The 25,023-nt window shown below is 36.7% G+C and overlaps 1 protein-coding gene across 1 annotated transcript in view; it reads left to right on the forward strand.

Moving 5' to 3' along the window:
- Nucleotides 1–25,023, forward strand: part of KCNMA1 (potassium calcium-activated channel subfamily M alpha 1) — a gene marked incomplete at both ends in the record, with an annotated part of 478,007 nt that overhangs the window by 414,356 nt on the left and 38,628 nt on the right. Inside the window, 4 exons of the mRNA XM_084290022.1 lie at nt 2,235–2,328; nt 13,730–13,853; nt 16,806–17,030; nt 20,232–20,424. Coding sequence (XP_084146148.1) covers nt 2,235–2,328; nt 13,730–13,853; nt 16,806–17,030; nt 20,232–20,424 — 636 coding nt within the window. The remainder of the gene's footprint in view (nt 1–2,234; nt 2,329–13,729; nt 13,854–16,805; nt 17,031–20,231; nt 20,425–25,023) is intronic.

The raw sequence follows: 25,023 nt of genomic DNA on the forward strand, positions 1-25,023 counted from the left end.
TATACTTACGGTGCAATACTGAATCTCTTTACTAATATTCTGTAACTCCATGGTAGTAGATGAAATTAAGTGAAACTTAGAATTTTTACTACCAGGAGAGTGAAACATGTCCGTTGTAGCTTGTTTCTGTAAGGAACGTTTTGCATAGTTTTGTGTCAATTGATCTTTTAAATGTTAGAATCATTAGTTCAGAACTGAATATTTATATAATATAAAGAACAAGAAAGCACAGCGTATGTCTTGAAAGCAGCTTATTGTCTGTGTTGTGGGATAGCATGTGAATAACTTTTTGATAGACAAGTTTATAGCGAGACAATGCCATTTCCAAGAGGGGTATTCTGAAATGCACAAATGCTTGAACTTTGATATAATCAGGGGAAAAAAAAAAAAAAAAAAAAAAAAAAGAAAAAAAAAAAGGTTCCTTACTAACAAAATAATTCTGTAAATATACACTTCAGCTTACAAATAACTGAATAATGAAGTGATCTAGTTTAATACCAGAAAGAAAATTTCCGATTGCATATTGCTGATAATTTTCTATGGACATATTTCTATCTCAACCAAAGAACAGAACTAGACTATTCATCAATAAGCATCAGGAAAAAAAATAAAAAATGAAATGGCTTTGTCTTTGGGGATGCTGCCAGAGAACAGAGAGTTAAATTAGTGAAATAAATCATTATAAGACAGTCATTGCTCTGAAATAAGTATAACCTTTTACACAACTGTTTGGGGCATTTTTTTTATTTGTTTGTTTGGTTGATTCATTTGCTTTTGTATTCTTTTGCTAAGCTTTCTTTTGCTTTGATTGCCTGGATGTGTTACATGATGCCAGGTCATTTAAAAAGACAGCACATCTGTCTTTTCAGGGCCCAGTCCTTCGGTCTTGACCAAGGCAATATGAAGTTCCACAGCAGACTTTGGAAAACAGACAGACATGACAGGCTAGAACGCAGACTGTAATAAAGTAGTGTCAGAAGAGGGCTATAGCAGAAGGATATTGCTTAATTTGTTCCCAGATAAATCTAGGGCAGGTGACACATATCCAGGTTTGTGGTTTTGGTGTCGTTCTTATGTAGCTCATTGCAAATTGATTTTTTTCCAGCCTTTGCTTGTGCACTGCTAATGTGTATTAAGCTCTTTTAATACAGATACTACTACTGCTACTAATCTCTTTCCTTTTAGCTCTAAAGTAACAGCCTTCTAGGCATCTGTTATATTGCTTTCTAGTTCATTTTCAAGTTAACAATAGGATGAAAAAAGTCTGTTTTTCCTTCTTTACATTAGAACAACTCAGCATTAGTGTGAATATGAGAAAGCAGGCATAATTCCCTTTGCTAGCAAATGTAAACCTTATGCACAGATTATTAAGTGCAATAACAGTCTTGAAACAGTAACAATGATGGATAATTCTTATAGATGAGCTATTAGGAAGCTGCACTTGTTTAAACAATAAGCATTGTGACATAGGTTATCCAAGATTAGTTTATGATTGGCAAAATCATAACTGAGTCTACATCTAGAAACTGATCTGTCATTGAAAGTGCACCTCATCCTCATTAAAAGACTGTGTAACACATGCATCCTCTGTTACACAGGTATTGTCTCCCCACTTCCATTCAACCTCATTCTGTTCTCTCCTGTTACAACTCCCTTTTGTGAGAAGGGTAGAGTGATGAGGTCTGACTTGTGCTGGAGATCTGTGCACAATGGCAGGCTGTGCTCACAGTCCCGACTAACTGAATCATTGAACATCAAGGCATTGAATATTTTACATCTCTTCACGAAGACTCTGTTGTTTGGCATGTGAGGAGCAAGAACCAACTGGTGTCTGGCTCATTAGCAAAAGCAGGCTGGCAGCTGTTATGTTGGTATTGCAAATAGTGCTTTATCTTTCTGGGAATATAGCAAAGCACTAATTTTACTTTTCTGTAGCTCAGATTAACTGAAAATAATGCTAAGAATAACCCAAATGTGGTTCCCCCACCCTTTGTTTTTGAAGTAAGAAAGCAATTTGAACGCCTGTGTTCAAAACCCTGGTACTCTTCCCTGCTTCTCCTTCAAACCAATTTCTTTGACTAACATGTATTTGATTTTTATTACTGTTGGGCCTATGTTAGCAATGAACTATCAGTGCGTGAATGGACATAGAGTGTGTGTTCTTTGCTACTTCACTTGTATTTCATTTTGTACTTAGAACAGTGCTTAATCTCATGAGTTCCTTATATTTCCAGTTGAAGATGAGCAGCCATCGACACTGTCACCCAAAAAAAAGCAACGAAATGGAGGCATGAGAAATTCACCCAACTCCTCACCCAAACTGATGAGGTAAGACTGTAAGAAACTCATGTCTTCATCCCCTTTCTTTCTTCCTCCCTTCCCCTTCTCCTCCCCCCACATCAAAAAATAAGGGGAGGGGGTGGAAAAAAAGATTGTTAGATGGTTTCTGAAAGGCTGAAGTATTTATTCTGTCAGCTTGTCAGCAGTTAATGATAGAGCTGAAAAAAATTCTGTCATGAAAAACAGTTTGAAAAGCTGTTTGAAAAATACATAGGCTTTAAAGTCTTAGCTGTCACCCTGTCCTGTCCGTGTGTAGTTCTTAAACAGCAGTGGCACTAATGATAGCACTATCCAATCAGAGGAACTCGTGTGGTTAGTTTGCCTCAGGCAATTCTCTTTTTGTTGGATTCCCTCTGAGTACTGTTTTCTGTACTTAAGGCCATATGTGAGATGTATCATCACAATCAAAAATGAACCTGAATATTACCTTCCTTTTATCCTGTCGATTGAAATAAAATTTCTGTTAATTGATTTAGACTGATAAAAAAGTCTAATAATCTATGTACTTGCCAAAGCAAAGTTCAAAACTAATGCAGTTGTACTCAGGTTAAAAGCATATTAATTATGAAACACAAGGATTTTTTAAAAGGGTAGTATATACTCTAAAAGTGGGTGATGAAAACGTCATCTTGTTAGTAATATTTTTCCCCTGTTGCTATATGTACATTATTTTACACTTGTAACATCTTTGTATAACTATGTAGTTTCATTCCGTAGGACAGTTTTCCTCCAAGAGTGTTGTTAAAATTAGAACTACAACAGGAAATTGGAATCTATTAAAATAATATGGCATTTTCATTATGTCTCACTTTCTTCACCCTTTGCCTGTTCAAGTCAGTCACAACAGGATCAAATAGTAGATGTGGAGTCCTCTGTAAGGAGGCAGTTCCTCCTCTGCTTTTGCATATCTAAAATAACCAGTCTAGAACCTTGGTCCATAATTGTATCCAGAACTAAATATCATAGCAGTGATTTTCTACTGCATACATGTACAGAAAAAATGCAAACTTCCTTAGATAGAGCCACCTTCATGCAGTTTGGGGTTTGGGTATACGTATAATAGTAACGGCTCTGCAAACAGAAAGGTTAAGTGAAAAAAAAAGTATGAATGTATATTTATTTCCCATATAAATTCACTTGTGTTTGCTTTTATTGTTGACAATTATTGTGTTCCTTTAAGAATTTGGGTTACAGGTAGGTAAATAATATGTCTCTTTGCGTTTCACACTGGGAATTTTTAAAAGAACATCCATGCTTGTTTATTGTTTCTGCATTGTAGGGCGTATTTAAGGACATAACTTTTGCAAGTCTTCATTTCTGTTTGCACTATAGAACCAAAAGTGAGATTGATTCACGGAGGAAAATGCACACAGCTGTGTCCTCTTTTTTTTTTTTTTTTTTTTTTTTTGACTCTTGACCATCTATTTCTGTTAAATGTATCATTAAAAGTTCTCTGCCTTCCTGTTAGCTCACTCTTGCCCATATGACACTGATTTACATGCTTGTTTACAGTTTATGAGGAAGAATAAAATGAGCATACTGGCAAGCTTCTCATTTTTATTATGCCAGTTGTCATCCTAGCATCATTTTCAATTTACTTACCTTTGGACAGTCTTCTTATCTGGTGCTAGTAGTTTTAACCATTTAAAGTTTTTAAAATGTGAGAGAGTGTCTTGCCACCAAATACTAATTTTGGGGAAGTAAAAATAAAAAGAAAAAGGAGAAGGGGGAGAGAGAAAGAGAGAGAGGAAAAAAAAAAAAAAAGAAACATTTGGAGCTGAGTGCACTGTCCCTGTTTGCTATGTAAAGTATGCCTCATTTCTTTGATCTTGAGTAATAATAATTCTGTGGAGTTATACTGTTTTCATATGCTTCAAAGCTGTGTCAAAGTTTTGCTGCTTAAGGGTACTTCTTTATTCTATTGGCTCTTGGGTACTGAGATGACAGGTCCTCTGTACTAGGTGCAGGCTTTTTCAAGTCATAGCCTTCAGCAAAACATCAAATTACCAAATACAGGGTAACATACTTCTACACAAATGCCTTTCCTGTAGATATATTATACCATATATATTAAATACTTTAGTGTTACACGGTACATTTTATGTGCAATAGAAAGTGATGGTTTGAGGTAGCCTTAGGGGTACTTTTTTCCACAAGCAGAAAAAGCTAGTGTATACCGTATCAAGTATGGTTTTTACAGGACTTTCTGCCCGAAGGCCTTTGTAAATAAGTAATGATCAACAGATTGGCTGTGGGTTTTTGAAAAGCATGCCTGTGTCAGTTTGCATGATGGGGGAAGATTTTCAAAGTGGAGCCTGCTTTCATTGCCTGCTGAAGAGGGACTGAGGGAGAGTAGTCGTCCTGAGCCTGAGCTGTCTGCTCAGTAGCACATCAGAATTGCTAAATACAGGTCGAGCAGCAAGCAGAGAACTTGCCAGGCTTCCAGATCTAGACATTGTTTTCTTCTTCTCTCTTACTGCTAATTTATCCGCCAGCACCCTCAGCCTCTCCCCAGACCCAATGGTCTCTTTGTCTTATCCATTATCTACACTGACTGATCTTTGGTTCAAGGTGCTAAATAAGAGAAAGCTGATTAAATCAGAAGAAAACTCTGCATAGCTTTGTGTGCAATGTCCATCTTTCAGCTTTACAATAAATGAAGGTGGGCTGTATTATTTGCTAGTTTGTATACTTGCCGGTTACCTAAAATGACAGGTACTTGCTTTGCTTTCCTGCCCAGAAATATTTAGTATAAGTCAGCTAAAAGTGCACAAAAATATAAGTCAGCTAAAACATTGTCATGTCTGCAGTTGATATATACCTTTGCAATATTCTTCCTAAATTTACATTAAAAGAGCCTTTTCAAATCCAGCTTCATCCCTGTCCCTCCCACAGAAACAGCTGGCAGAGTTTCCTCAGCTGCGGACCTAGGTCTAGAGGGGGCCTGAAGAACAAGACTGGAGCATGTAAAGGAGAAGTAGTATGTGGAAAGTTATCTGTAAATTATAATAAGAGCTGTGACTCTAGAGTCACTTTATGAGCAGCCTTACAATTAAGAAAATGTTGAAAATGCTGCATAGATTTTAGATTTCTGCAGTGGCTGGGGCAAATCAGGGAAGATGGTATTATGCCATGAGATGAAACTATGCGACCTCTGCTGTCACTGAAATAGAACAGAGGACCAGATGCTGTATCACAGGTATCCCCTGGAAGTTGTGACAGGTGCTTATTTAGACCTGGTCAGAAGGTGGGCATTCCTGAGATTCACTCATACATAAATAGAAATCTATATTATCAAATCTGATGCTGATAGATGGACTGAAGACATCTTTTCAATGTCAATTTTTTCATGTTGTTGTTTCTAGGTATCAATAAGTCACTAACCGAAATAAATAAATGATACGTATTCAAATGTTCTTTGTATATGTCATACATGGTTTACATTCACATTTACAAAGTCATTGTTCTAACTGACTCCTGTATCACATCCAATGACACTGGCAGAATCACACTGATGCAATGCCAGAAGAACCAGTGGTTAATCAGGTAAAAATAGTTCAGAATGCAACTGTAGCTATAAATGTGAATGAATTAGGAAAATACTGAGCCACTATGCATTGTCAGGATTACTTTTTATCTGTTTCACACCAGCAGAAGTCTCTCCTATTAAACCCACAAGAACATGGGTCTTCTTCAAATATACCTGAATTCCAAAAGGAAAAAGGAAGTATACTTCTCCTGTGGAGAGGTAAACACAAGGGCATACTATTGCAATAAGAAGTAAAATTTAAATGGAAATTGAAAGGAAAAGGAAAGAAATTTGTGAATAATAATCACATATCAAGTTTCCTTTTTCGTGAGATGGTGAGGAAAGTGGGACTATTTGATGCTTCTGGTGTCAGGCAGTGACATAGTCACCTGTTCATTATCTGACAGTAATAAGTTTCGATGTATGCTATTGATGAACAGCCATAGTAAACAGACTATGTCACCTGAGTATCAAGTAGCAAAGCTAGTTTTAAAAAAGTGTCATTGTTGATTTATAGTGACCAGTAAAAATGTGAAAAGCCCTGGGTTTAAATCAAAAAAGCCACTTAAAAGGATTGTTGTTGGGGCTCAAGTCTTCACTTACTGCTTTGGTAGCTGCTATTGCATGAGTGGAATACACTGAGTTAAAGGAAATGTCAGCCCAGCTGAGTCGAACTACCTCTTAATGCAAGAACAAATAGCATATGACAGGGCCCAAGGGGCCTGAAGAGCAAACAAATAGTTTGTCCCTGTCCACTCTGAAAGGAATGGTGTAGTTGACATAGGCCTCTAGACAAGTAGCATACTCAGCAAAGGGTCATTATCATTAGCGTCCCTGATCATATACGAATCAGCAACATCAGAGGATGCTGGATTTTCAGTGTGTTGCCAAGGAGAATTTCGTAGGCCTGAGGATTTTTCTTGATCAAGGCCCCAAAATAATTCCCAGCTAAACCATAAAACTAGTTCAGAGACTGTCAAGAGACTGTTCAGCTAAGTGACGTGGAAAAAGTGAGCTTTTTGGCATACGTTTTTGGAAACCTTAATGAGATTTATCTGAAGTTGAGTGGGAAACCTCATGTCTGTTTTCCTGAAGCTGGCTATAATATTCTAAGTATATGAGCAATGGCTGTGCACATGTTATCTCCTCATCTGCCCATCCAGGTCCATGTCCTTGCATGTGCAAACACATTTCTTCTGGTGCCTCTCAGAGTGAATTTGCATATCCCCTGCCACTGTAGCACTGCCCTTCCACAAGCTGAAACTGTGATCTTTCATGCAGGAATAATAAAATAAAATAAAATAAAATAAAATAAAATAAAATAAAATAAAATAAAATAAAATAAAATAAAATAAAATAAAATAAAATAAAATAAAATAAAATAAAATAAAATAAAATAAATGAGGAGAGGTCAAAAGGATGAATATTTCTTTAACAAAAACTGGTATAATGAGTTTAATCTGATCATTTTTGGAGACTCCCCTAAACCAGATACGAAGGCAAGTTTTGAAGAGCTGAAAGCTCACAGTTTAATTGTAATAATGGTTTATATTTATGTCCTTCAGCCTTGGATTTTCATAACATACTCTAAATTGACAGCTTTTGTTAAGGATTTACAAGGCTAACTTTATGCACTGATAATATGAAATTAAAAGTAAGCTGTGACACAGCAGGTTCCTAATAGCACAATTCTCTTCCTGGTTCTGTTTGACAAGTTCACTGCTGCAAATAAAAGCATCAGGTTCAGTAATCACCATGTTATTTTAGATCGGGTTTTATCAAGTTTATACATTTAAAAGGTTTGAATGGTAGGGAGTAGTATACGTTAGCCCGCTGATGATTGCTACCATTGGTAGTTGTGTTGTAAACTATGGAAATAAGAACAGTATCAGATTGTTTTTCAAAGTAATGTGAAATCTTGTGCAAATGTTTTTGAGATGAGAGAACAGAGTCAGGAAAGAAAAGAAGAAATTTCCATAAATAAATAAATAAATAAATAATCAACAAGCTCTTTTATAAAGTTCAGAGAAAGAGAAGACCCACTCAGATCAAGGTAAAGGAAAGAAGACGTTCTTCAGCCATAAACCAGGTTTAAAGAAAGTAGCTAATTTTTATAACATTGATTTGCAACAGAGGTAGCTTTTATCATAAGGTATAAAAGCTACAGTTCATTTAAGTGGAAAACATCACTCCTATATTTTATGATGCCATTGAACTGTGGGTTTATATTTTTCAAATGAAAAATTATTTTTTCAGGTACTTTCTCCTACCTTGCAATGATTGCTAGCTCTGCAGCTTGAGTACATATAAATGGGAAATTTTAAGAACAAAGGATGTGTGCCTGTCTCTCCCTTGTTAAGTTGCTTATATAAAACTCTGAAAGTTAACTATTTTGTTACTTTCCTGTGTAAAAGGATTCATACCTCAGAAGCATATTCTAAGAATGTCCTGAGGTAGCAAGATACTTTAATGAGCAAGATTCTGACAGTAAACAGCTCTATATCAGCATCCTCAGTAGTCTTGATAAATTAACATGAACTCATCACTAAGATTTCTGAGGTAAAAACAAACAAACAAACAAACAAACAAAAAAACTGTAACAATATTTGAGTAGAGAGGAGAACAGGGGAGGAAGAATCATTAGTATTCTTAGCACAGTAGTTCAGCCTGTAAGCTAGCACAGGGCACTGTGTACCAGCCACTGTATTAGTTACATTCCTCTTCGTATATCTATGGAAAATGTAAGACATTGTGGGATTGTATCTGTAGATTCTGAATATGGAAATAAAAGCATTTAACAGTAAAACACCAGGTTTTCTTTCTGTAGTTGCAGTAGATGTTCTTCTGTAAAGCTCATTGCATCTGTGCACTAAATCTTTACAAAATTCATTGCTAATTAACCTGTGAAAGTAAAGATCAGTAGGAGCATCATTAGTGTAAAATACATAGACAACAAATTCTCATTACAACTTAATATACACAGCCACATACACAGACTGCAGAGGGTCACGGGGAATGGCTAATGGTAGCCGACAAATGTTGGGTGTATTAGTCACAAAACATTTGCTGAATTCCATCAGAATGTCGTGACAACCTTCACAGCTAGTCCCAGTGAGCTGCAGGAGTCGGTGGAGTTTGCCTGTGACAAGCCGTCAGTCTATCTTGGTTGAGCTTTATAGCACAAGTCAAAGCAGTCAGCGAAGATTGAAGTGACAGAGGCCCACGGAGTAAATAGTGAAACATGCAGCACATCATGAAATATTCAGTCAGGGTGTAAAAGCTCTAAATGCTTTTTCAATTATTAGCACCTGCACTGGCTGCATACATCTAACACTAACAGCATGTTAATTGCCACAATTTGTTAGGATAGTTGTAGGAGAAATTTCAAAGGCGTGAGACATTCTCTAGCGTGTCTTCAGTCCTTATCTTCAGCAAACCCTGTCCTTCTTCCTAAAATTATGTGTGTGCTTATGCTCGCAAACGCACATCCATGGATAAAGTAAGGTAGGAAAACTCGAAGTTCCTGGCTCATACACATGGTGACTTTCAAGACCCTGAGTCTATACTAGACTGCTTACCATCTCATTGTGTGGAAGAATCAGACACAGTGTATCTATGTGAGAAGGGCAAAACTGCAGACAGAAGTTCCAGACTCAAAATCTGCAAGTAAGTTTGGAGTGGTTATAAATGTCTGCAAGGAAAGCAGTGCTCTTTAAAATGTAATGTTGGCTTCTTCACAGTAGGGGTGCTGCAAATGGGATTTATGGTCTAGCTGTTGTCTTCCAGGCAGCCTTTTTGGAGTTGTTGCTGTAACATGGCATTTAATGTCATTTAATTGATCATAAGTGGCATAATATGCTCTTGAAAACCTTGAAAAGAAGGCATTTTGCTCTTCATTTTAAGTCATGTGTATGTAATATCTGCCATAAGAGCCAGAGAAGCAAATTTTTAACTGGAGTTATGAATGAGGGAAATGTAGCTTTCACTCTTTTTTTTTCCATGCATGCTATTCATGCCTGTCTTTTCCGGCCTGGAATGACTAAATTCTATGGTCATTGCAAACCATAAAAGCCAACATCTCACCTAAAAAAAAAAAAAAAAAAAGGATTTTATGTTTGTTTGTTTGTTTGTTTGTTTTGTTTTTTGTTTTTCCATAATGTGAATTTTTCAAGCATTTTTCAAGCAGATAGTATTATAGCCCTGGAGGACATCATAACTACAACACTAATACAAATACTTCCAGAGTAACTTGCCAATGTGACTCAAGCATAGCTTGACAGGGCCATTTTCAAGGGTGAGGCAGACAGAGATGCTCTAGAAACATTCAGTCCCTGATTTGGCTATAAGAACAAATATAATGCTATGTGTAGTATGAATGTTAATGGGAAGAGGGTGTCCAAACCCCTTAGGCAGATTTGACAGCCTTGGCCTCTCTTTGTCTGTCTTAATGAATTTTTACTATTTGCAAAACAAGTTTGGATCACCAGATTTATGAATGTGTATAGATCTAAAGTAGTAATACTGCGTTGTTAATATAGTACTTCAGAAAAACAACATGGGCTGAGAAACAACAACAGCAAAACAAGTCCAAAGATATATTATTATTTCTTTTCCCTAAGTATCCACTATTATCTGAGGACAAAGTTTGACCCTAGAAACAATAAGTTGTAAACAATTTTCAGCCTCTGCAGACATCTTCAGAGATTGCTTTATGGAGGATGGAAAATCATTGACTAAAGAGATGAAGATATTAGCCTATCTCGGAAGATTCATACGTTCAATATAATGGACACAATTGTAAAAAACACGGATTCTGAAACACAAAGCATGGCTAGTCTTATCACAGTTTCATTCTCAGACAATAATCTGTTATCTTACAACAAAAATAGTACAACAGGCTCTATTAGCATACTTCCTTGTTGTGTGCCCCTTCCAATTTGCTGCTTTTAAGACCACCACTTGCTGTACTCCGAACAGTGAAAGTAGAGGATCTAAATAGTTTATCATCCTACAAATAAGTGCACATATTTCTCTCTCTATATATGTATATATTATCTAAAACTTCAAAAGGAAACTTATATTTGATTATTCACACTCCTCATGCCATCTACAGCACTCCTGTGTTTAAACCTAATGTAACTGGAAAATAAAGTATTGAGGTAAAATTCTGATTTACCTTTGGCACAAGCTACTTTAAATTTTCCCCTTTAGGATGCAAAGCCCTTATCCAAGACAGGACTACAACTAGGCTTTAAGCACTCACGTACTAAAAATTGTCTCAGACCTCAAGGCAGTTGGCCATCATTTCAAGTCAGATATCTGTTCTTATATTTCAGTTTGTAACCTTTCTGTGAAAGGGATTACAGTATTGCTAAATATTAATTTGTGTGAAAGCTTCAACTGATCTATTTAGTTTCAAGTCTCAGAGCATTCAAGATACACTGATTAGAAAATTAAAATGGTGCATTTTTTAAAAATTGGTTTAAGGTAGTTTTTCTGATAAAGGGGAAAATTCCCTCCCATATGCATCTGGTTTCTCAGAGAAAAAGAATGAGAAGAGGAGATTTGATCAGTGAACTTTGCCTTTTTTTTTTCAGCGCTGTGCTAGGAAAGGTTCATGGAGAATTGTCTCATAAAAATTTGAGGAGAAAAATAAAAAAAAGGACAAATAAAAACATCTCTCCTGAAGATTCCTCACCTTTTGACAAAGTTTCTTATTAGGAAACATGTAGCTAACACATTCCATCAGAAAACAATAACCAGGATAAAGTCCCATTAAATGTCTGAACTCCAGTACTACCTTCAAATAGTATTGCATCCATGGCTGCAGACCTTACTGTACCACGTGCAAGTATGACAAGAAAAGAACACACTACGAACAGCATTAGAGTCAGATTTCAAGCTAAATTGCTATGGTTGCAGCTCACTCACCAATGGAGTAAAAAAGTATGCAGATTCTGGATATTTTTATAGAAATTAAAAACAAACAAAAAAACTTTGGTACAGGTCATCTCTGTCTCCCACAGAACAGGGAGCACAATTTTGCAAAAACTTTCATTACTAAACCTGGAGCAGGGTCAGACTGCATGCAGTCCCCTAGAGAGTGAAATGCATTGAACTCCATCTCTGTTGAGTGAATGTAAAAAAACTTTGAAAACAGTGTTTCTTCTTTCCAAATGTCCAATTTATGACTTAGCTGCCCACTGAACTGTTATTTCTTAAAGCATGAAGAGACTCTGGCTTAACTGGATCATTATATTAATAGTTTCTCAAGTTCTTCTAAGCTACCGTCTTTGGAGTTGACCCTGTTTGAATGAAATGAATGAGAATGTTCCACTGACTTCAATGGCTATATGATCAGCGACTATGAAATTACAAAAAATAATCACCCTGAAGGAATTAGAGATTATACCTTTCTTAGTCGTGCAAGTGTAACTGTGTTAAACATGGTAACTTATCATCCTGTATTCAGTGTAAATTAACCTATGCCATGCACAACATTCAAAGTTTCCTTTAGTGGACAGTTGAAAAGAAAGAGTCTTACCACATTCTGCTGGCTCAAGTGCTTGAAAAGCAGGAAACTCCCGTTTTGAGAGTTCAGCCAATATGGGCATTTCGTTAAAAGTCTTCAAAAATGGAAACTGCTTTAAAATTTGTCTGCCTGTCTCTGAATATTTGGCACGTTCTTAAGTAGAAGTATAGTCTTCTTTGAAAGGTTACAATTCTGTGTCAGTATATTTCTAGCAGTCATGACAGAAACCTAAAGTAAAGACTGTAGTTTTCCCAGAGAAAGATCAGTTCCTTGTTTACTTGTAATATTTCAAGGATCAGTTTACTGGTTCTCTGTGAAGAAGATCCTCCATCTAATGTTTTGTGCTGTGTAATGTAATCACTTAGGGGTCCTTACTGAGAGTGTGAGAGTGTTGAAGTTCTTAGCCTAATGTTTTTTTATTGTTGTTTTTGTTGTTGTTGTTTTTGTTGTTGTTGCTCTGTTTTGTTTTTCAGTGTATAAATAAAGGACTGTGTATTGTATGAATCTGTGCTTAGGTGTAGCTGTACTGCTGTAAGGAAGTTTATGAAAATGTCTTTTTATTTGCTTCTCCTTTGAGAAGCCTTGTGTTTTCAAATCTTGCTAGAAAACACATACACACACAAAAGGAAAAAAATAACAACACCACACACTTAGGAGGTTATCACGGATACAGTTGTCAGAGAAAATGGACATTGTTCTTTGGTATTAAGATCATGTATTCCAGATGTGGGCATTTGTTAGTCAGTCCGCTCTAAAATGACATACCGCTGAATCTTTAAAGGGCTTCAGTTTGGAAAAGCAAAATATGATTGGGCAAATTGCTAAAATATTTAAAGTGCAGCCTGTTAAAGCTTTTACTGTGAAGAGCATCACGTCAGAAGTTATATGTGGTAAAAGCAAGTAATTGGCTTTCCATACTTATGCCAGTCAGTCAGCATGGGGCTCTATTCCTATCCTTTCTACTTCATTGCAGATGCTAATAGCAACTCTGATATTTATTTTGGAGGGGTGGGACTGGCAAAAAAAAAAAAAAAAAAAACAAAAAACTTTTATATACATGATGGTGTCAGAAAGCCCTGTTTAAAACTAAATGGTTATTGGTGTGGAAAGAGCATGTAAAATCTTTCAAATTGCACCCAAAATTTAAAACTTAATATTTTTTTTTCTTTTTAGCCTTTGTTTTAAAGTGCCTGCACAGAAGCATGTTAAAGTGTAAATACATTTCATTTTTTACTTTTTTTCCCTCTGTACACAGCTCTTGGGATATTTTTCCATCCATAATTCATAATATTTTCCACTTACGTTGTCCTCAACTTGTTTTTCCCCAGGCATGACCCCTTGTTAATTCCTGGCAATGAACAGATTGACAATATGGATGCCAATGTGAAAAAATATGACTCTACTGGGATGTTTCATTGGTGTCCAGCCAAGGACATTGAAAAGGTCATTTTGGTAGGTACTGATGATAAGTTGTGTTTGAAAAGAGATTATTTGAACCAATAGCACTGATGTCTAACATATTGATAAATTAATCTCTACTATCCTTTAAACTAGCATATTGAAATCAGAAATACAATGTGCTAAAATTGAAGCGAGCATTTTGGTTAAGGAATTATTTTTATTATTATATAAGTATGTATGCCAGAATCAATAATAAAAATCAGTCCAAAATATACTGTTTTGTTGTTGTTGTTGTTGTTGTTTTCTTTTTTCATAAACTGAAATTTGCATATCGAGTTTAAATCTTTAGAGAATCCATGCTGGAAATATTTAAATGTTTACGTACCCCATTTATGTCTTTACACAAGGTAGTAATGATTCTAATACAGGCAAGTGCTGCTTTGCATTATCTCTTATTTTTTTATACGAATTTTGCTCTCTTAAAACTTCTCTCTCAATTTCCAACATGACAAGATGCCCAAATAGGCCAGAGTAAGTAGTACTACTAGTCTGCTTTTCTAGCATGTTGCAGTGAGCCTAGTCTGTTTGCTTCATTTGTTTAACTGGGGAAGCATCAAACTGACTCAAGTCATTAAAAATAATTAGAAGGCCTATCACAGTCTATTTTGCTCAGTGAAGGTTTGTGCCACTTGTGTTCATGTACTCATACCTAAGAGTAACAAGTAACTAACTCCAGATTTCATTCTCAAAACTGATGATATCTGAAACGAACTCCCTTGTGGATCTTCACTTTGTTGCACATTATAAAGCTTTTCCTGAGCCTGCTATCTTAGATTTTCCTGCACTGTGGTATGGTGTAGCCAATGATGGTGACAGCGCTAGTTTATTGTAATGATCAGGGGTAAAATGATTGTTTCCACTTCTCCTTGGGTGTTTCTGTTTTAAATATGACATTGCTCGGAATTGCAGTATTGGTGTTTAGATAGTCGAGCAAGTCAATTCCAAATTCTAGAGACTGAACTGTGGGACAGAGCCTGGCTAAACAGCTTTAATTAGTATGCATTTATATGTATGTATTCAGCAGGCAAGGAGGAGCAACCCTGCTGCACAATATTTTGTAATAGACAGTGATAAAAATTTGCCTTCATGTTCAGAACACATTTTAGATGACTTAGTATGACCTTTATATACTGTACCACTCTTCAGAGTGTTTCTCTGAAAATGTCACTGTGGAGTGCCTCACTTCTTATCTCTTGATGATGGCATGTCAGTTTTTACTCCTACTAGCCTGTGAATCTGTGAGTCTGGCCAGGTTCTTTTTGTTTTGTGCACTATCACCAATAAAGACATTGCCAACAAAATGCTTTCCTACACCATGTCAAGCTCACAGTTCACAATGTATGTCTATGTTCAGATCCATGAAAATTTAACACTGTCCTTAGAGATCACACAAATACAGTTTAGTACATAATTTAAAGATTTCCCAGGTTGTCCACTAACTGATACTTGACAATGTCTTGGTCAGGAAATAATTCATTTTCCTGCCCAGCATCTCTTTTGACTCTGCAACATTTGAGCAATATCAGGTAGTAAGGACTCCCCTTTTTGATACAGTCAAATAGACATGACTACTTACAGATTAACAACTGTGCAGTACCTTTTATTATATATTTTTTTAAAGACTTGGTCTGCCTTCTAAAGTCTCAGTAGTCCATGCAGAACTATCTGTAGAGGCATGGGACAACTTGCATGCTTAACTTCATCATTTACTCTTGTATTCTTTCATATGAAGGGCCAAGACCAGTCTTATGGGAGAGTTGTACAAACGTCAGGTTAATTACCCGAGAGAAACCGGAAGCTTGTATTCTTTTTAGCAGATTAGAGAACTTCTAATCAGAGTTCCCCTTATTATGTAATGAACATCTCTGCTACATATTCTAGTCCATATTACACATTGTTATGCTTCCACAATTCAGAAACAGGACATATAGTATGGATAAGTGAGAGGAAAATTAATGGAGCTCACCATTGCCTTATTCATTGGCAAAACTTCTTGGCAATATGATATCAGTGGATTTTCAGTTACTTGATGGAGTGCAGTAATGATAAGATTGGCTCCAGAAATGAAGGTCATGGTTTCCTAACGACTTTATTTAATCATCGTGGTGTTTGAATTGCCTGCTCAACTGATATTACCACTGATGAGATTAATGCAAAAATGTAATTCTTGTCACTGAGACAAGAAGATAATTCTTAACATCAGTTAAATATACTTCATGAAATTTATTTCTGTCTATCCAAATACTCAGGAAGTCTGATTGGCCTGAGAAGTTAGTATTAGTCATGATCTTACACACTAGATTTTTCTTTCTGAGAGAAGCTTGAAGTATGGTGGGCGTCTATGGTAAAGTGGAGCAGTGCAGAGGGTTCTTTGATTGCTTCTCAGGGTGGTAGCAGCTTGTTCTAAAATGAGAACGTTGACTCTAAGAGAATATGGTCCTCAATTCGCAAGATACCTGTGATGCCGCAAAAGCCTTATTAAGACCACTGAGCACTCACACATTGCTTTTCAGATTGGTTCTGAAAAAACACTAGTGATTTGTAAGCTAAAGCATGGTTTTGCATCTCTTTCCTATAACCCTTCTAATGGCTGAATGCACAGTAGGTCAAAATCTGTTCATAGCTAAATCCATAGTGCTTCTGTTGTAACCAGAGTATTAATCCACATGTGCAGCAACATATACAGGATCAGAATTTGGTCCACTACGATGTCTTTTTGAGTGCTGAAGGATTTGTGAACAAGAATGGAATTTTCTTCTGCTGAGCACATTTAACGAAGGATAAATAAGTGTAAAAATGAACAGCTATTATCAAACTGCTTCTTTGTGCATGAACAATATTGACAGTTGTATTTGTCCTGGTTTAAAACTCAGTATCTGATTTAAGCTTCCCTTTGTTTCATTTCTCCCTTGTCTTTTTGTTTTGTTGTGTTTTGTTTTTTAGACTCGAAGTGAAGCAGCGATGACAGTTTTAAGTGGGCATGTAGTCGTTTGCATATTTGGGGATGTTAAATCTGCTTTGATTGGATTAAGAAATTTAGTGATGCCATTACGAGCCAGCAACTTTCACTACCATGAACTCAAGCACATTGTGTTTGTGGGTTCACTTGAATACCTGAGAAGGGAGTGGGAGACACTGCATAACTTCCCAAAGGTTTCAATCTTGCCTGTAAGTCCAAAGCCATATTATTGATACTTTGTGATTTAGGACACCAACTGGACAGATTCATACTGACTTTGATCTTAGGCTTTTTTTTTTTTTTTTTTTTTTACCTTTGTCTACTTATAGGCCTGAGGACTTAGCTTTTCCCTTACTGTGTCTATGAAAAGAGAGCCCTGTGAGACCTTATTAGAAGATATTTGCTGCAGTGTTCAGTGCCTCGTCATCCTCATCGGATGAATTTCAGCTGCTATCAAATGTATTAGCTGTGTTATATATTGAACATTCACTGTAGTGCACTGCATGTAGCCAGTTTTGATGTGACTTCCCTCACAGAATGATAGTGGTTATTTATGACATTATTGTTGCATTTATACCCGCAAAACCTTTGGAAAAAAAAATCATTCTATCTACATAAGAAGTGTCTAAATTTATAAAAACTTACTGTAGGTTGGCCAACTTTATAGGAACATTGCTGTGGTATTTCAGTTCCTGCCATACCCATTCTAAAAGAGGAATTTCTAAAGTTGAGGAAGTATGGCAAAACCTTGACCCTTTTGAAATCAGTGAAAAGCTCCTATTGATTTTAGTAGGGACAGCCACTAAAACCACCATTCAGAGGTCCTATTTCTCCACTCTATGTATCAGTGTCATTCACTTGTGTGCACAAAATGTAGAAACATGAGCTCCAGTACAAACAAATGAAGATGCATATCAGATCACTAGCATGATCATAGCTATAAATGACCCACAAAGGTACAGGCAGGAGGGAAATGATCTCATGGTAAAAGCACGAAAGCAATGCTCTAGATTTAACAGAGTAAAGTGAGGGTGGATGTTTTTATCAGAATGAAAAATTTGGAGTTTACCTGTTCTTAATAATTACATTTCAACAATTAAAAATAAGTAAATAATGGATGTAATTTGCAGTGAATAATCAGGAAAATAGCAATAGAATGGAAAGACTGCCCATACTTTATGATTAAGTCTGTATGTCCTTGTTACTGTAAATGCAGTTTTAGTGTTAGCCTGTAGCTTTTTTTCTGGAAACTGATCCAACACATGGTGTCACAAGATTCTCTGCTGTCACAGAAATGATGTTGGTATCAGATTTGGTCAGTTAGTTAATATTCTCCTCCTCCTGCCAATCGCTTTTAATTCCAGTCACTGTGAAGGATAAAGACTAAGGAATCAGTACCAAAATAATAATATTTGATCTGTGAGCAAAATGGAATCCAGCTGTATCCAGCACATTACATTACTGTAATGTGTGTTTGTAAAGTTTTGATTCTGAATTCTGATGAGGCATTAAGGAAATGTATACTACCTTTACTTTCCCCAATCAGTTTGCGTCCAGCTCTAGAATAGTTTCAGTCTAATTTCAGGTTAAACAGCCTAAATTGTTGGTTAGTATACCTTTAAAAATACAGAATAAGTAAAGGAATTCTTGTATCTTATGTATCAAGGGAGCTGAAGACTGCACAGACTTCAAGGCCTTTTTTTTTTTTTTTTTTTTCCCTCAGCCTATCTGCTTCAAAATGGTGATATAAAGTAAAGCTATCAGCATTATTCTGATAAAAGTCTAATAAAATTACTGAGGTCATGCTGGTAGAGATCATGTGTTAAATGGAGGCCACTCAAACTCATTTCTTTATTCACAGTGTTTTGGTTCACAAAGTAAGGTTGCTGCTTATATCTGATAGGGATGTGGTTACAGCTAGACATAGAAACAATTGTTAGTGTTTAAAAAAAATTACCTAAAAAATTCATACAAAGTTTGTACTAAAAGATGTGTTTAAGCTACTGAGTAAACTCATAAAAAGTAGGCAAATGCCAATTTTAAATATCCTCAGGCAGCCTTAATTCTGTCCCTTTGCATAAAATCAGTAGGAGTAAGTCTTCAATTAATTACATGATTACATATTATTTTTCCCCACAGGAATCCTGCTTCACTTGGTGCACAGTACAGACACAAAGAGCAGAATTAAGGTGGCAAGAATAATCATATCTTAAGCTCTGAGTATTTTATAATGAAAGCATATCCTTTCAATATATGCTGTTTTCCAGGGGTTTCTGGCCTAAAATTTTTGAAAGTAACTTGAAACAGTCAAGCTGATATCTGAAACTTGCTGGCCATCACTGCAGAAGAATTGAACCCTGCCTTCAGTTGGCATATTTTAAAAGCACTTTTGCATTGAGTATTCTTGGTGGAGTGGTTCACCATGAGTGATCAGGAGATGGAAGAATAGGGTCTTGACTCTGTTTTGTGACATATGAAAAGGGGACAGCGTAGTCTCCTTCTCATCATTAGGGTCTCTGGATGCCAAACCATGCAAGGCAGCAGAGCAGAATCTAGTTTCTATACTTTTTTTTTTTTTCTCCTGGAACTTGCAGCCTCTGTGACATAGACACAATATGTTGTAACTAGAGATATGGTCCGTTGGATGTGAAAGGCAAGTGTTGTTAAACCAAACAGAATGGATTGTGTCATGTCTTAGTTGTGTTAACTATGAAACCCATGATCTACTGCAATGTTTCATTTTCAATATTGCAATCTCTGATAGAGGATTGTGGTAACAGAGACTGGTGCATTAGTTGTGACCATTTAGTTAGTCTTGTTTCTGTTTCAAAGCATTTAATCACACAATTTTGAAGATCAATATGTTTTCCTTCTAGAAGTACCAAAAACACGCAATGAAAAGGATTAATTTTTTTGTGGATTGCTCCAGGTACAAAAACCACCTTTATCTTGATTGCATTTCAGATGTCTAGGACACACAATGCTTTCCAGTTTAAATTGTTATTCTTTTGCCCAAGACCGTTGCAATTTGGTAGCAGATAAATAGACTTTTAAAACATACCCCGTGTTATATTCAGAGCGCCAGAGGTTGCCACATGATAGCAACTTAAATCAAGACAATTTCAAGTCACCGATGAGATGCAGAATGCTGGCATTATTCCTATTTCTTGTTTGTTAGTAATAGCTTGACTGAGTATTGAGACTGAACCCAAAATGCTGCCATCAGCACCAACTACCCTTTAGATTAGCACACATCTCCTATTCCCTGGCACATAGTTAGACCAACTTAATGTCAGAGCATAAAAAAGATACTTGTTAAATAATTTCCCAAAGCTCTTTCTCAATCTTTAATTTGTTTTTCTTTTTTTCCTTTCCTGCACCCCCCCCCTTTTTTTTTCTCTGTGCCGAAGGGTACGCCATTAAGTCGGGCTGATTTAAGGGCTGTCAACATCAACCTCTGCGACATGTGCGTTATCCTGTCAGCCAATCAGAATAATATTGATGATGCTTCGCTGCAGGACAAGGAATGCATCTTGGCGTCACTCAACATCAAATCTATGCAGTTTGATGACAGCATTGGGGTCTTGCAGGCTAATTCCCAAGGTAAGGACTGCCCTATAATACTTCTCTGCAGTGCCTACAGGGGACAGGACCTGGCAAGAAGAATATCCCTCACTCAGTAATTCAAAGAGCCCTACATCAGCTTGCCTGACAGTTAAACCTGCTGATTGGTATGATGGCTTTTAAAGGGACAGTCACGTAGTGTCTCTGCTACATCACAAAGCACATCTTGTAGAGGAAAAATGAATGAACATTAATCTTTTTTTTTTTTTTTTTCCCTCTTTCTCTTTTTTTTTTTAAATTGTCCTAAAAAAATGTATGAAATCACTGCTTGCTCACCATGCCCTGCTCAGTGGTTTTCTTATCAGGGCAGTTGATGTTATAGAGTCAAAGCTAAGTCATAGTAACTTTGGAATACCTTAAGCCTTGGTATAAAAACATTTCTCTTTTATGTAAAGCACATTGCAGCCAGAGAGAAAAAGAGCTGAGTAGTACAAGGCACAAAGTTTAAAAAAAAAAAAAAAAAAAAAAAAGAGCAAAAATTTTAAATTAAATCTCTTTATACTTCGTATGCCTTCTTGCTCAAAAAGCCACTTAGAATTAACTCAAAGCTGATGTCTTCCCATGCTTTGACATGTACTCATCCCATTTAAGGATGTTGATCAAAATCTTTCAGTCTTTGCTGAGAGTAGGGGACTGATTCCTTGGTAGCTGAAGGCTATTTTACACCAACTGTGGCTGTGCAAAGCAGCTGAAAAGCAGTCATAAGCATCCTGGCAAAGACTATCAGTGTAAAATTAATCATCTTTCCATCCCTGAAGGGTCTTGCAGCTTATGCAGCTCAAGTCCTACCTATGATAAACCTAGGAAGTGTACAGTAAATACTCCCTCTGGATCCAGCCCTGCTTTAAATGTAGGTGTAGAAAGGGTAGTGTTTTGGTCTGCAATTTCCCCATGAGCCTGACCTAGAGATAGTTTTACCTCAAGAAGAGGGAGAACTAAGACTAAGCTCTTTGTCTTCACACTCTAATCAGGAATTTAGAATTATGAGTCAAGTATCAGAAGCTCAGAAATATATCTTCTTGAATAGAATACGGAAATGTCTCAAATATGGAAAATGCTCAGAATAAGAAAGGAAAAAAAAAAGGAATTTAATACCAGACCCTGCTTTGAGCAGGAAGTTGGACTAGACATCACCTGATGTCATTTCAAACCTGAACTGTTGTATGAATCTGTGACTGTAATACTCAGGTTGCTTCTACGGTACAGCCCCTATTGCTCAGGAAATGTAGACTAAGATCATGGTCTAAATCCCTTCAGACCTGTTCAGTGGTGTTGATGCAGAGAAGCAGGGGGACAATAGGCTAGTTCACAGGAATTCCTGGCCATTTCTTCAGACAAATATTATTCTGTGTGTAAAAAAGGTGACTCTTTCTGCAGATTTTCTGTGGAAACAAGACATAATATAAGGCAGATGACCAGGAGCCTATTTTAGTTTGGAGCACCGACTAGGAGGTGTTATTTCTAAAATTAGTTGCTTCATATGTATCTTCCCAGTAAATTCTCTGATTATGGTGTCCATAACTACTGAATTGGTTGCATTGCTTTCAGTGCTGTAAATTTTCTAGAAAGACCTTGAATGCAATGGTTAGTTTTTTGGAAGCAATTAGATCAATAGATAGCACAAACTTTACCAGAAATTATATCCAATGCAACATTTTAGTTGACAAAATGAACTTTTAACATATAGTGGTCACAACTGTTCTGAAAATTATATAAACAACATGATTCAACTTTTGCTGGTCAAGAAGTGGCATCCTAGAACCACCTCACAGCTTATTACTCCAAGTAAATACTTTTATTTACAGCATGAATGGGCACTGTACTTTTGCTTAAACATTTGTGTATTATGCAATGTACTTATTCTGGGTAAACAATCCAGTTCACATCAGCTTATACAAACTTTAAGTATTGCCAGTCTAAGCTTTTTAGTTCTGGATACATGACTTTGAATTCTGACTTTCCTCACCACCACCATGTTTTGTGCTGCTCTTTTATGTGATGCCTATTACTGATCATAGGGAAAACTGATATTAGAAAATCTGGGTATGTGAAAGAATGTCAGCTGACCATTGACAGGGTGTTGAAAAGAAAAGAAACAAAACAAAACATGTGAACAGCCTGAGAAACACATGGCCTACATTGCAAGATCTTTGGTGAGGGAATTAATGTGTAGTCTTACCCTTGCTATCCCAAGTAAAAAGTTAGTATAAATCTGTAGTCACTTGAATCTCATATGCAAACCTGATACATAAGTTATGTTTATTATTAGGGGGACCAGGGGGCTCTGGCAGCCATAGGCAGGTACCCGTGGGTGCCCACATCCATGAGCTTGGCGGGGTTTGTGGTCAGTGGCTGCACCTCCCCACTACCGAACCAGGAGCATCTCTGCAGCCCTTCTCTGAGGGTGACCTGCCACCTTGGCTCACAGGGGCTCAGGATGCTCAGCTGCCAGGTGGAAATGCCTCTTTGCTCCCACTACACAATAAGTAAAATGAGGAGTAGTTTTGTTTGTTGTTGCTATTGTTTTTTAGCTCTTTGAGTGATCTTCTGTCCAAAGATGAGAGGATTTTGACAGATTTCTGATTAGGGACGATTAAGAGAAGAAGAGAAAAAAAAAAAAAAAAGAGAGAAAACAAAAGAGGGAACAAAGAGGGAACTAATACAATCAGTTGTCTGAATGAGTGAGATAGCAAACAGTCCATCGACCTCAGGTATGTCTCTTGTTCACGCTTCAGCTCTTGCTTTCAGTCCTGTGTGTGCAGACACAGACAGTACTAGTGTACTTGGAAATACACTTCCAAGACACAGAAAATAAAATATATACTGGATCAGAGCTACAGCAGACACTGGACTACCCAGAGCAGATAAGACTAAACTATCTTAGATATCAGATCTACAGTCATCATCAGCTGTCTAGTTGACAGCTACACAGAACTGTGAAGCAACATGCATTAGAAGAAAAAGCATACTAACTGTTCTGGAGGTACTTGCTAATTTTCTTTTCATAAAATGTAGTATGTAATTGTGTTCAAAATTAACAAGAACCTTCTTCAAAGTGAACTTGTGTTGTTGAAGGCTCTCCTGCTGAAAGCAGTCTCAGGGCCTTTGAAGGTTTCAAGGCTGGCTTGGCAACTCCTTAGACCCACTAAATGTAAAGGGTACAGACTCTGATGTCCTGAAAATGAACTTTTCCGAATCATCAGGGCAGTTTGTTGCCTTTGGGAGATGTAGATTCTAAGGACACAAGGCCAAAGCATGTCCCATTGAAGCTGCAGCAAACCTTATCATTTTCCTTAAGATACCTCAGCTTCTGAAATATGAAATGCTGTAGAGTTGCCTATTCACAAAATGACTCATAATCTCAGTCAGATGTCTAATTTGTGATAAAAGAAGTCATGCTTATATCTTTCACTTCCTCTAGAACTGTTCATACAAAGGTACAGTTGTGGTGGTGGAAAAAAAAAAAAAAAAAAGAAAAAGCCACACTCAGGTACTGGAGATTTGTTTTAACTGTCCCTTGTTCTTTCCAATTCTCAATCTGTGCCCTCAACCAGGAAGTGAGATTATTTTATCAAGAGGTAGTTTGGAGAGAAGCCCAAAGAATATTAGATCCATGGTAAGCAATTGTGTACCGTCGCAATAACATTTCTCCAAAACACCCAGGAAGGAGTCTAGGATGGGCTCTGCCTTGGGCAGTATGTTGGGAGATCCCCAGTAATTCTCCTTTCCCTCCTTCTGTTGACCTTTCCATCCTTTCCTCCTCAAGTAGTACCTAGTAACTGTTTCCATATATTTTTTTCATATTTACTTTATTTTCTTTCAGTCTTACATTGTGGGAATTTTACTTGTTGGCTTAGCCACCAGATGAACGGAACCCAACACAAAATATTTTTCTTCAGTTGTAACTAAAACTGCTATTTAGCTTTCTTCCCCCAAAAACAGAAAGACAATTATACCTAACTGTTCATAGATTTATAAATACTGTACCAGAGTAGCCTTTGAGTAGTAACTCCAGACACACAAGTCAATAATTTTCATTTATTGGACAGTGATTTAGATCTTATTTTGAGTCCCTTATAGTAAGAGCAGTACATTTCATTAAAAAAGCACTTACTAAAGAGTAGAAAAATAAAAGAAAAAAAGCAGTCATGGCTTCAAGCAGGTTTAAGGGACAGAAAGAGGAGGCTGTATAATAACATTTTTTCAATGGACATTACAAGACAAATCACAGTACAGAAAGGTAGTTGTATTTCAGCACAGTAGCAATTGCAGGTCCTTTCTGAAGGGCTTCAACATATGAGAATTTTCCCTAGGAACTCTTTCAACATGAGAGATCTTCCTAAGGCTTCCATTTACAGTTCTCATAAAAGATCCTCCAATGAAAAATAAGAAAGAATAAAAAATAAAGAGAGGATGAACTGCAGGGTAATACATCTCACATACATCATGGTAGGATTCTTTTGGGGAAAATCCTATAAAATCAAGTAAACATACACAGGATTTTATACATGGACTTTCACGTGTATCCAATTATATAAGCTAAATATCCTCGTACAAGTTTAGTTTCATTTGATCTAG

Source organism: Netta rufina (assembly GCF_964035555.1).
Source record: "Netta rufina genome assembly, chromosome: 7".
Taxonomy (NCBI): Eukaryota; Metazoa; Chordata; class Aves; order Anseriformes; family Anatidae; genus Netta; species Netta rufina.